This window comes from Gadus morhua, chromosome 13 (genome assembly GCF_902167405.1).
Source record: "Gadus morhua chromosome 13, gadMor3.0, whole genome shotgun sequence".
NCBI classification, from domain to species: domain Eukaryota; kingdom Metazoa; phylum Chordata; class Actinopteri; order Gadiformes; family Gadidae; genus Gadus; species Gadus morhua.
The window spans coordinates 11537100-11550490 of record NC_044060.1 but is presented as its reverse complement, the minus strand read 5'-3'; the positions used below and the strand labels follow the sequence as shown (position 1 = coordinate 11550490).

Below are 13391 nucleotides of genomic sequence, written 5' to 3'. Positions count from 1 at the left end.
TACTTGATCCAATATGAACACAATAAGTTGATTCAAACTGTCGTTGGAAAGGATTTCTAAGACATGGGCCAATATATTTCCTTATTGAAGAAATTGGTTGGACGAACCATGGCTCATTTTAATTAACATGGCAGAGGGTCTTGCACTTAACAAATAAAATAGGTGATTTGAGGTTGAAGCACTTACGTGTGTAATTTAGAAAAATGTCATAGTTTTCTAAGTATGCATCAGATCTAAAACCATGTCTGCTCCTCGTTGATCATTGTGATTTAAGGATTTACTCAAATGCTACATTAAACAAAACAAGTTACTATCTGTGACCATTGTTTGCCTTGGAAACAGGACAGAATACTTTGGCCTTATGCCATTTCCTAAAGCTTGACACCACCGTCCTTGTAGACCTTCCACTAAACAATAATCAACACTTAACAACACACAGAGAAGGGAGATTCTGGTACCTTCTTCACAGTGGCTGTCTTCCAGACAGAAGCTGGCCTTGTGGCCCTCTGCAATCTTGGTACCGTTCAGACTGAAGAGGTCGTAGTGGGTAAACACCTCCATGCTGTGGTAGTGCCTGGACCAGAAAGGAGGTGTTAGGTAGAGTTGTAATCATTGAAGCCCCATGGGGAGGCCAGGCCAACGTCTAACCCTAACGCCTAATAACCATTTGGCAAAGGCTTTTTGGCAAACGGTTCCCAGCTTGTTTGTTTAGATTGATTATTATAACCCAGTGAACAGCACGGTTTGACACATACCTCATTTTTCCTGAGAACAAATAACTGTGATTTAACACTTTGCAACACTACTGCTCTTTCTTGTATCTGTGACCTTATTTGCCTTATCAACCCACCAGCTGTGGTGTCAGAAGGTTGCGTGTCACGATGGAAAACAGGTATTAAGGCCCAATCCCATTTCTACCCCTTACCCCTTCCCCTTACCCCTTCAAAACAAGGGGGAGGGGTAAGGGGTAGAAATGGGATTGGGCCTAAAACATCTGAACATTACTACCGGGATGTATTATTCTGTCTCTTCAAACACAAGACGTGTGTGTGTGTGTGTGTGTGTGTGTGTGTGTGTGTGTGTGTGTGTGTGTGTGTGTGTGTGTGTGTGTGTGTGTGTGTGTGTGTGTGTGTGTGTGTGTGTGTGTGTGTGTGTGTGTGTTTTAATACTAGTCCGGATACACAGCATATAGTGAGTGTCTCACCTGTGACATTCGTGCCAGATCCAAGACTGGTGACCCGAACGTGGCCTGAAGTCAGATCGTCCGTTGTTGTGGATCTGGGAGGAGAAGCGAAGGAGCCGGCGGTAAGAGGTGGAGCTGGCTCCGGTGGCACTGCTGGACAGGCAGTGCTCCTCCTGGGCACACTGCAGCGCGTACATGGGCCTGTCCTCCAGGTAGGTGGTCTGCTCTACTGCCTGGGCGTTCAGAACCAGGTCCGGAGCCGCTAGGGGGGGAGATCGAGGAGGAGGAGAAGGGGGAGAAGGGGGTAAATGATGGTGTGGAGATACTAAATGGAGATGATACTTAATTGTAGTACAAATCATATAAAAACACTTATTTGTTTAATTGATCAAAGTCCCTTTGTTGATGCTGCATATCAAGTTTCATGCTGAGCGAGTTTGAAAAGGTTATCTGAAATCCAGGCAGAAATCCTGGATTTGAAACTCTTTGGCTTTGCAACCACATTCGGTAAACACACAAAAATAAAAATTTTGATCTTGTATGTCATCAGTATGTCATACTATGTTAGTTGCCTTGATCTCAGCATCATTCAAGGAAAGCCAAGAAATCTTCTTTGAGATGTTTGGGGCTGTGTGGATGATGAAGTGCTTGGATATATTCACAACATGTGGAGTGAATTATTCAATAAACTTGTGTCTGCTGCTCTATTCATTTGTGGAAATCTCCATAAACCCTCTAATCAAATCTAGAAGGTTAGTGCACTTTGCCCACAAAGGGGGATATGGAAATCACTCATTATGTATTCAGTCCATTACTGTGTTATTCATCTAGTGGCTACTGTCATTGTGTTATATGTAGTTTACTGTGTCGTAGAGGCAGTAAAAAAAAGGGACATGCCACAAGCAAAGTGTCTGTAATTTTGTGTGTGTGTGTGTGTGTGTGTGTGTGTGTGTGTGTGTGTGTGTGTGTGTGTGTGTGTGTGTGTGTGTGTGTGTGTGTGTGTGTGTGTGTGTGTGTGTGTGTGTGTGTGTGTGTGTGTGTGTGTGTGTTACCCTGTGTGCAGGACACCCCGGCAGCGAAGCGTCCTCCTCCCTTGGGACAGTTGAGGTGCTTTCCATGGTGGAGACACTGGTCCAGGGTCAGCTCTGTCCCTGAACATCTCACCCCACTCATGACCACCGCCTCGGCCGACGGTTCCCCCTGCCAGTACCACGTCTCCTGGGAAGGACCGCCGCAAAACCAAGGTCAATACTGGGGTCAACATGTGAAATAGGCAACAAAAAAAATTAATTCTTTCTCTTTTCTCAACCTGGCTTCCGGTTTTGGAGCCTACGATTTCAGCAGCCATGTGTTCCCCCAGAAAAAGCAAGTTAAAACTATGACCGGGCAACCATCCCATCCACAGCTGCAACACCATGACAATCGAACAATGCCAATGTTCACATCTTCTGTAGAAAGCAGCGGTGTATAACAAAATCCAATATAACTGCCCTGAGATAGGTCAAAATAGGAACAACTGAAGGAATAGCATCAACAACGTAAAGATAGTTTCAGATTTCTTTGAAATTAAATTAGTTCGCATATGAATGAAGCAAATGAGCTTATGTGAGTCAATGTTGTTCTTGACTCATTGTTCTTGGTAATTTCTCCAGACAAGCCTGTCCATTGCACTGCCCACCAGTTAAGAAATAAACAAAACAATGAATGTGACATAAACATGCATTTAAAAATGCCTTGTGTCTCACGTATAAATCCTGAGAGAAAGTAGGAACCTTGAATCCATGAGCATAAATAGGACATAGACTGTTTATTTTTACCTAATTATATAGTTTGGCTGTCTATGGCTAGGAATAACAAAGTTAGGTTCAATGAAGTTCATAGACTGTTACATAGCCAGCTGGAAAAGGAAACATTTGTGCTGGTAAATTGACCTTCTATGTTTCTTTTTGTAAAAATACTTTAAACTGAATGTTAGGTTGTTAGGTTTTTATTGATATAATCATGGTTGAACCATAGGAGTCTATAAATTAAATTAGGCACCCACTAAGGGGCACTCTTAATGGACCCAAAAGCAGCTACTTTCCGCCATTAGTATAAGACTTTATAATTGCGTAAAATTGAGCTTGAGTTTACTAGCATGGGTTGATTATCGTTATAAATGAAATAGACATAATGTAGTCGTTTGCATCTGGTGCTGGTATTTCATACTAGAGTGGACTGAGGGAATGTTTAATGACTCCTTGGTCGCTATGATATAACAAAGAGCAGGCAATCTTCTCTTTCTAAACATGTTGACCTTACGCAAATGCTGTACATAGAAACACCAAACAGAGCGACTCAATACCATAGTTATTATCTGTGGCTCGTTTCAAAATGTATTTCCTATGTCCTATTGGAATGAAGATGTAGATATAGTATGTGCACGGCTAACAAAACAAAAAAAACTTTTATGCAACTAGATTATTTAACGTAAGCAACACGCAGAGTGGAAGGTCCACATGCTGAGGCTGGGCTACGGAGCGCTTGATGACACATTTATGTGTTCTTCCATAGGAAGCACATTGCGTCTGATCGTCTAAATGACAATTATTAAAGCCTGAACAAGCTCTGGCTGTTCCAATGCGCCCACATTCCCCTTGTAAACACCAAGCTGCTCCGCTGTCGTCATCCCGTTCTCCCGACATACTTTCCGGGCTTATATCACCGATGGAATCACAGCAGGACCCCGAAACCACACAGACCCTCCCACACAGCCAAGGCAAGACTTGGACTGTAAAGATAACATGGGGAGAGGAGAGTGCAGGGGAGGGGGGCCGAGAGCTCACGGGGAACCCAACAGTGCTCAGACGTCAGAGCCGTGCCGGAGGCGATGCAGGTACCCTCTTTAAATGTTATCCTCTGGACTGCTAGTAAAAGTCTTCTGCAGCTACTGGCGTCACACCTGTTACAGCCATGGACCCCCCCCCCCCGTGGTTCCTTACTGCCGGTTTTGATGTTTTAAAGCTCATAGCGTATCAATTACCCTCATGTGGTTGAATGAAAACGCAGGCTCCTTACTGTGAATTGATGACTTGTCAGCATACCCAGGGACACTGTTGTTGGTTACTAAGCGACCACCGTAGCACTGGTTCTGGTTTATTTTTACAATTCCTTTGATTTTGTTTTAAAGCCATATGTTATTTCTGCCGTTAGGAGTCGCTCAATCAAAACGATGAACATCTATACAAAGTGTGTTTTCCAATAATTTAATGTGTTCATTTTCACATTATACCTTGTTAAGTGGAATGGATTAGATATCTGTTCAAACGCAGAAAAACGGATCTGCTGGTCAAACAAAAATTGTATGTTGTTTTGGATTTGGATTTATGGGATCTATAAAATCATTCAAATATTAGAATATTACTCAGAATAAGCCGACTTTGCATATGATCGGTATTCTTCCAGTATTTCTAACAATTGTCCCGGCCAAGCTTAATCCCTACCAGATGTGTTCCTCCAGAATGTTATGTACCAAGCGAGTTATGAAAGCGCTGGGAACGTTCCAGCAGAGGGGGGAAAACCATACAACGTGGACCATCATTTATTTTCACACAACCCTGAAAAGTACATGCAGCTCATTCTTGCTGGGCACCAAACCACCCACAATGCTTTCTCTGACATTCAATTACGGTCCCCAAGATGAATAACGTCATCTTCTACAACTTGTTTAAAAACAGAATAAAATAGGGAAGTGATCAGAGTCCATTGCAGTTTGTGAGTAAAGCACTGTGCTTGATACTGAGCCTTACCAGCTCCTGAATGAACTGTATCTGATAAAAGCGTCTGCCAAATGACTCCATGTTGTTGAGCAGGTAAATGTAATGGGATGGTTTTGCATCTATCACTCTCCAAGGTACTGTGTTCAACACCTTAATTACCAGCCTACCTGTACCGCCCACAGCCTCCCTGTTCTGCATCCTTGAGCGAGATGCATTACCCCTACCTGCTCGTTAACGTTACACATCTACAACTCACTGAAAGCCTCTTTTGATCAGCGCTGCTCACCTGGAAAGCGTTGTCGGCGAAGCCCAGGCCCAGCTGTCTGCACACCACCATGGCCTCCATGGTTCCCCAGCTGTCACTGCACACCGCCCCCCAGGTCAGGGAGCCGTTCCTCTCGGCCAGCACCTCCACCCGGCCCTCATACGGGTTACGACCCCCGCTCAGCCTCAGCTGCAGAGGGGAGGGAGAGAGGGAGATGAGGGGGAGGATAGTAGTCCAGACTGGTCTCTCTCTAGGACCGTTGACGGAGCCTTCCTCTTGAAGATAGTCATCCGCGATTAAAGTGTTTTGAAGAGTTTTCCTTCCGATTAAAGTGACATTGCGTAACATTGAACTAGCTTGTACCCTGAAGTAACCTGGATAAATCTGTAGTCAATGCTGATCGATAGTGATTTCAGTAATGTTATCAATTTCAGTAATGTTATCACAGCCGATAACTGATGTATTCTACAAATAAAAAATCATTGCAAGCCCGTATATCATTGTTTTACAAGAATCTTAATATCAACACTCGCAAAACCCCTCCAACTCAACACACCCAGCCAACCGAGCTACACTAGTTTGTCTGACAAGATTGAATAGTTAGTAGACAGAACAATGTTATTGAGTTATTTTGTATTCTGTAAGTCTCCCGCCTACTAACTTGGAGAGGCTCAATCTTTCATATTGCGACTTTATGTTTATGTCTATGCTTTATCTGGTCTTAGCTTGCCTTTTCTTAGCTGACCCTGTCTCGTCTTCGATTAAAGATATTAAAGGATGTGCCCTGCACAGAATATAGGTTCATATTTCTCTTCCGAGTTTTCTTAGGTCAAATTCTTTTAAAGAAAATATATAAACCAGTTCCAGATTGTGCTTCATTCTTACTGCCTACTTTCAGGAATTTACGACGAGACTATTGAAGTTTTCACAGAAAGCTGGCTACTACTTCCACCTGTCCGTAGATATCATCCATCAACTCCAACTTCATTCTCATCCCTCAAGTTGCTAATCGGTCTTGGCCAGGACATCCATCATCTATTATTCCACTACACCCCAGATATATCACCCGTTGTCCCCAGAGGTAAACCCCCGTCAGACGACAGCGGATGATCTCCCAGATTGCCAAAAAACGAAACCCACATTGTGAATGTTTTCCCACAATGGATAGCCATAGTTTCTATATGATCAGAGACACTACGACTGTACTCACTCTGCTGTTGAAGCCCATGGCGGGGATGTTACACTTGACGGCGGCGTCCTCCTCATGTCCGCAGCCCGTGGCCTCGCTGTTGAAGGCGCACTCAGTCAGAGACTTCTCGAACCCGGAGCACTGCACCTCGTTCATGTGCACCGGCCCAATGCCTGCACACACACAAAGAGGACAAACAAAGGACTCCTGTTTACAACACTTTTTTCTTGCTGAAGGTTATTGCTATTGTCCACTTTAAAAGTCCCTTCGACACGTAAGTTTGCATGCATGTGTGTGTGTTTCTATGTTCTTGTTCACCTTCACATTTTTATGTGTGTTGCGTAGGCTGAAGCTGCTTTATCAGTTATAGTCCTGGACACACACACACACACTCAAGTCGTCTGCGGATGAAATTGGACTGGGTTGTATTTAGTTGTTATCAGCGCCAATATAATACCTATAACCATCACTATATAATCAAAGGGAGTGATTGACAGCCAATGAGGTTAAATACACAACAGAAGCAGCAGGGGATCAATAAAAACCAGCCGGTAGATTCCAGGGACTGCTCATTATCGTGTCCATTTTAAATGCAGGCTGGAGTGTGTTGCTACTGTGGTTGTTATCGGGCTGCCATTTTGGACTGACATATGAAGTGAGAACTTCCAAGTGTTTTGTGGACAGCTTTTGGCCGCAGTGTTGAGTGACTCATAAAAACAACCTGAAGCCAGAGATCTTTGTGCATCGTCCAAAAAAGCATTCCCATTGTGAAACCTTTAAAGACCACGTTCGCTTTCGTCACATATGTCCGTCTGTTGTACACACTGCGTAGATCATTTTCTTTATCTTTATAGTCTATAGATGACAGTTAGATATAGCTTATATCATTTCATCTTCATTAAGTTGTATAATTAACTTCAAATAACAGATGACTTCTTCAATAATGTGCTGACTTTAGTTTGGATAATCTTGAGTTGTAATCTTGTATAGTCTTAGAACATTAACTTATTCTCGCACAACTTCGTTGAGAAAGAGTTCCTTCTCGTTTGGTTTGTTGAGTCCCTCAACCTACTTAATTCATAATGTTAATGTAACCTTTATTTGACCAGGTTAATCAACATTAGATGAATTGTAGTGTTTGTAATGCCATCTTTAAAGGTGCTGTATGTATGACTTATTATTTCAGTGTAATTGGTTTTAAAAAATATCAGTCAGTGAAATGTGTTGTTGTGAGAATTATCTGTCTGGAGTTGACACAGCCTGCCAATTTGGATTTGGATTTGGAATTTAGACCACTTTAGACCACAGGTAATTTCAGACCAATCAGTGCATCTCTTCTGCGATTGGTTCGGGGAATCCATCTTGCCTGTCAATCAGAGGTGCGTGAATGAAACACTTCTCAATTGCAGTAAATCATAGGGGGGGAGGGGGACTTTTTTGGTTGTCTAGTTTCAAAATGATGCTCTGCTCTCTCTTTACAACTTTGTAATCTTACTTCCAGCAGCTTTAACCCTGCTTCAATAAGTTGTGTTGTTATATCTACTGCTGTGCTTTGGGCATGTTGTTTTTGGGTGGTCAAGGAAATCTGGTGGATAGTTTAATAGACCCTTGTTGTTAATGTAGCACATTGATTAGAAACTGTTAAAATGCAGTGATGTTCCTTCACTATATAACAATGCACAACCTTGGAACATTATTGGCCAATCAAAATCAAGTATTCAGCAAAGCTGTGGTATAAATGAAAATGAGTAGCTGGGGACTATGGGTAGGCGTTATGAGGGTTGGTGGGGGGGGGGCTGTCCTACCTTGTCCAAGCCGTGCCCCGGTCAGAGCCTCCTTGGCGCTGCCGAAGCCCAGCTCGCGACACACCACGGTGGCGGCCTTCATGTCCCAGTTGTCGTCGCACACCGTCCCCCACAGGCCGTTCTTCAGAACCTCCACCCGGCCCTCCCCGATCACAGCCCCGCCTCTCAGGCGGACCAAGGGTTGCTATGGCGAAGGGAGGATAACACACACCGTAGAAGGATTAAACAACACGCGCAAGAACAAAACACCATCAAAGGTGACTGGGAAAACAGCCGGCTGCCTAGCAACCGTTGGAACGTTGTACACTCAACGTGTAAGATCTCATAGTTTATTGTTTCAATCAACACCATGCCAATTTGTAACGTATACCGAATACGTTGCTATAAATATTTATAAAAATAACTACTTCAAATTAATAAATAGATCCTTTGTGTTGAATAAGCAGGTAGCGGTTACCTTGGGAATAAGGTAGGGGAATCCAAACACGCAAAAACAAAACAAAACAAATGCAGTAAACAGCAAGAGGGATCGGGGGAAACTGGGGTTCACAGCTGGGCTGGCCATATGTTTATCACTTGTCTGCTCAGCCATTTCCAGATGTTTGGCCCGATGCTGCCTCATTAACGACCGGGAGATCGTCTGGCATAGGAGCGATGCCACGTATCGATGACACATTTGTCGTTTTCTTTTTGGGTCAGAACCTTGTTGTTTGTGTTCTTTTTCGTTGTGCTTTGTGAAGAAGACATCTTCCAGATGTCTGATTTTATTAGTCAATGTAGTTCCTCTCCCCGACAGTGGTTTATTTACTCGCTCGCCGTGCTACCGCACATACGTCACTTCCATACGCGCGTTGACTCGACTCAAATGGTGTACTTGTGCTGAAGGCAAAGTGGCCATTTAACATCCTCCACTGTGTCTTATCTCAGCCCCCCTGAGAAACACTGGTAACTTTTTTTAAAAAATTAAATTAATAAAAATTAAGTGCACCACTTTTAGTCATTCATTCATTCAAACGGTTAGGGGAGGCTAATAGACTCATTGAAACGGGAGTCTGGAAGGAGTCGAAAGACAATTTGGCAAATTCTCCTTCAACATATACAACTAATGGATTTATAATATAGAACCCTAACAACTCATCAAGACCTGGGTGTGTCCAATTCCCTCAGTAAGTAGCCTACATTATAAACCATTGCAGATTTAACGGAACGTAAAGGTCAAATCTTGGAATTGCACCCAACTGTAGGAATACTATTTTCATCTTAAAGGGATGCTAAAGCACAATGTATAGCTGTGGCCAATACAATGATATCAACTACATTTTACCAAGTGCTTCTTCTAAACTAACTAAAAAAGTTCCTCTTAGCATAGCACGGTCCCCCACCTCCACCCTGTAGGCCTTCCTGAAGCCGGCGCTGACTGTGGGAGCGAAGGCGCGCCCGGGGACACAGCTGATCACCACGGGCATGCCCTGCTCACAGGTCCCGTTGCCCTTCAGCTCCACCTGCCGGCCCAGCTTGCAGTCGGACAGGTCGGCCTCTGTGCCCGTGCAGTTCACCCCGAAGCCCCAGTAGTTCTTCTTACGACGCTTGGCCAGCAGCCTGGAAGCAGTTCAAGAGGAGAGAAGCAGATTGAAAAATAGACAATAGGATTGAATTGGTTTGTTTGGAATTGACTGATATACCTAAAATCCCTAGTTTATCCCTAGTCTAGTCATTTAGCAGACACTTTTAAAAGCTCACACCGGCATGCAGTGCAGTCCGACAGGGCTAAAACTTAAGAGCACTGCTCAAAGCCCTGGCGCGCTACACAGCACCTTGTATTGACACCAATCATATTAAACAAAGAACATATAATGTGCTTTGTGCCCATTGCGCTTGCTACTACGCGACGTTGGGCTCAGTTGAACGCCTGGGTTGTGACCAGCTTCATGGTTAGTGGTTAGCTTCAGGGATCGAACCGAGTACCTTTCGGTTGGGGAGTCGAACACCCTCACCACTACACACTATCATGTTCCAGGGTGATACATAAGTATGAAGCAGGGATATTAGATACATTTTGGGGAAACTTGTGGGTGGAGGGAATGCACGCTCTATCCGGCAGCTGTGCGCTTGTTAAGTGATGTGCGTCGTCCGCATCTTCCGATTTCACCCTCTCTATCGGGTTACTTCATGATTATATTCAGGAATGTGGTGTTACTCAGACATAAACACGATCCAAACCAGGCTCTGGGGGGTGATTTTTCCCTGACGGCAGCAAAAAAAGCAACATTGTTGTGGGATGACTGACATTCACGTGACCCCGTGGTTTAGAGAGAGGAGCTCACTGGAGCGGGACTGAGGGGTACCCAGCTACAGAGGGACTTTAACGCTTGCTCGCCTGGGAACACTCCCACCCAGAGTCGAGCATGAAGCAAACCATCTAATGAAAACAGCATGGGTGTACATTCACAGCCTTAGTTCTTAGGGCTCTGAAATTGCCCACAGCTGCAGTTAAACAGATAAAACACTTCAAGTCCAATTTTAGTTTAGACACAGATGCATATGCTCATGCATAGATGCTATTTGGGTGAATGGGAAATGGATTTGGTGGAATGAAATGACCTGAAATGCAGTCTAACGAGACTCGACTTAGACTTACTGTCTTACGAGTAAGTGTCCAAATACAACAACCTCAAAAAATGGTAAATTGTAACTGATCTGTTGCTCAATCAAGTCAATCTATCACTTCCAAAATAATGTATGTGAGTCTGGCTTTTTGCTTTCGTCACTCAGGGCTATGATAGCTGATCAATATGTTGGGAATTATTTGTGATAACTTCTTGATTTATCACAAATAAATCAAGACATTGATTTATCCTCTAGCAAAATATGGCAGCAACAATGGCTTCATGACTTTGCATCCCCTCCAATGAACAAAACCTTTGTGGTTGTAAGAAGCTCCCACAGGTTTTCTGGGGTTGAAAGAACTTTAAACCATGATGTGGCTCCCAGGACCGTTCCTCCGTGTGAAGCAACTTATGCATCACTGAGGCTCTTCTGGTCTTCATTTAATTGTGGGTTAGGAGTCTCTAAGGGTCTCTGTTAAAAGGCGGTCACAGTGAGAGGCGGAGTAGACAGCCTGAACAGTTTTCATCCAGATATGAAAACATGCAATGCATGCTTTAAAGAGGTGCAGACATAACCTTGAGTTTATAAGGCCTTAATTGGAATTGGATAAGATTGGAGATTTTTAATTGAGTGGATCCAATCGCCGGAGACAGCTCTCCATTATTGTGAATTTGGACTGCAGTACCCATTTTAAACGCTTGGTGTCAATGTTACATATTGTACCTTTAAGACATTGCACAGTTTTTATAACAGGCTGCACACGGGGTCTGACAATACAGATTACTAATGCTCTCCGGTACTTGAAAACGTTTACATAGCAGCAACAAGGAACAAAAAGGACCCCCCCCCCCCCCCCCCCCCCTCCTACATCCCATGGGACTGAGTCACTTCCCATACACAGCCCATTCCTCCATCTCTCAGAGCGCTGTAACTCACACACACGACAGCCAAAAAGGCCAACGTGACAAGCAGCATAAATAAAAATGCAGCTTATGTAAAGCATCAGCCCAACGTTACGTCACGCTGGCTTGATAAATCAAACTCCAAGACGACTTTTGTTTACGTGGAACGAAGCAGGCACATTAGAGAGAAAGCATCCACATGGCGCGTTATTTGTAGGACTCCCGCAGGGGAATGTACCCTTATTGACATAAGCCCACCGCTTTTTGGTTTTGTTTTGAAACGGCACGGATCCAAACACTCTTTAGCTAAATACATAGGTGTTTACAAGCAGAAATGAACTCTGTCTCGTCGTCGCGGCACTCACTTGTAGCCGCGGGCGTTGTAGCCCTTCTCCCCGGGAAAGCCGTACATGCCGCAGATGACCCGGCTGTTCAAGGGGGTCCAGTCCTGGCTGCAGATCTGCCGCCATTTGCCCCCGTCCTTGACCTCCACAAAGCCCTCGGTGACGGGCACCCGCTTCCTCTGGGAGTAGGTGGCCCTGATGCGCACGTCCTCCACCTGCACCGTCATGTCCTGGAGGGAAGGGGGGGGGGATAGGGATGGGGGCACACACACAGTTGGTTGATTGATTGGTCAGTCTCGCTCATTGGTGAAGCGATTCATTTCGTTTTGTATTCACATGCATCATATTTTCACTTTTGATATCTTTTGGTCGATATGACCTCTATTGCATATAGTTTGGATCACAAACATGGGGATGAACATTCTTGTGAAAATACTATATAAGATTAAAGCTTAAATCTGCTCTGACTTGTGTCCATCAGGCCTGGCCGGTGTGACTTGTGGGGGGAATACTATTTAATCTCATCATCTACTGTGTGTTTTGTCTGGAGTGGAGCCTTGGCAAGAAACGTGCTGGCTCTCAGGAGAGAACAATTCCCCAGGGAACTTTTCTCTGAAGCAAGCGCGACTACTGTTATGGGAAGAGTTTTAGAAGATGAATCTTTTATCAACAAAGGGCTTCCTGGTTTCATGAGCTTGATGTTTTTACTGCACCATACTCTTTTCTTTCTTAAACGTAACAATTATCCTATCAAAACTAATCAGCTGGTGGAAATCTGCTGATTTGCAATAGGTACAGAGAGAGTCCAGAGAGTAACATCAGAAGACAACATATTACAGCCAACGCTGTGGTTGATATAAATACAGGGTGAGGGGTAAAATCCATGGGTGGTCCACATATAGCTGGCCCACTAAGCAGGGTTGTAAAGACCACTAGCGAGACTAAAGGGTTACCATCTCAGGTCGGTCTCGTTGCTCCAGGACACCTCTTAAAATGCCAGGCATAAAGCCTTTGGCCTCACTTGGTTGAGGTCAAACAAGCTACTCAATATCTGCCATTGTTCATCCTCACACACACACACACACACACACACACACACACACACACACACACACACACACACACACACACACACACACACACACACACACACACACACACACACACACACACACACACACACACCCATCGCATCGCCAATATCTTCCCCTTCAACAGCCAACCACCAGATGCTCCCTAATGTTTTTTCCTGGCTGGTTCAGCCCGTGGTTGTAAACAGTTGTGACACAATAACTTTAGAAGATGAGTGGAGTCATGGAGTTTAGCCCTATTTATATG

The 13391-nt window shown here is 44.2% G+C and overlaps 1 protein-coding gene across 1 annotated transcript in view; it reads right to left on the bottom strand.

The window, feature by feature from the left end:
- loxl2a (lysyl oxidase-like 2a) overlaps positions 1–13391 on the bottom strand; it is a 29175-nt gene that overhangs the window by 3237 nt on the left and 12547 nt on the right. The window contains exons 4-11 of the mRNA XM_030374439.1: positions 12075–12283; positions 9583–9799; positions 8201–8384; positions 6417–6568; positions 5228–5395; positions 2236–2401; positions 1205–1445; positions 459–574 (exon numbers count right to left, since the gene is read on the bottom strand). Coding sequence (XP_030230299.1) covers positions 459–574; positions 1205–1445; positions 2236–2401; positions 5228–5395; positions 6417–6568; positions 8201–8384; positions 9583–9799; positions 12075–12283 — 1453 coding nt within the window. The remainder of the gene's footprint in view (positions 1–458; positions 575–1204; positions 1446–2235; positions 2402–5227; positions 5396–6416; positions 6569–8200; positions 8385–9582; positions 9800–12074; positions 12284–13391) is intronic.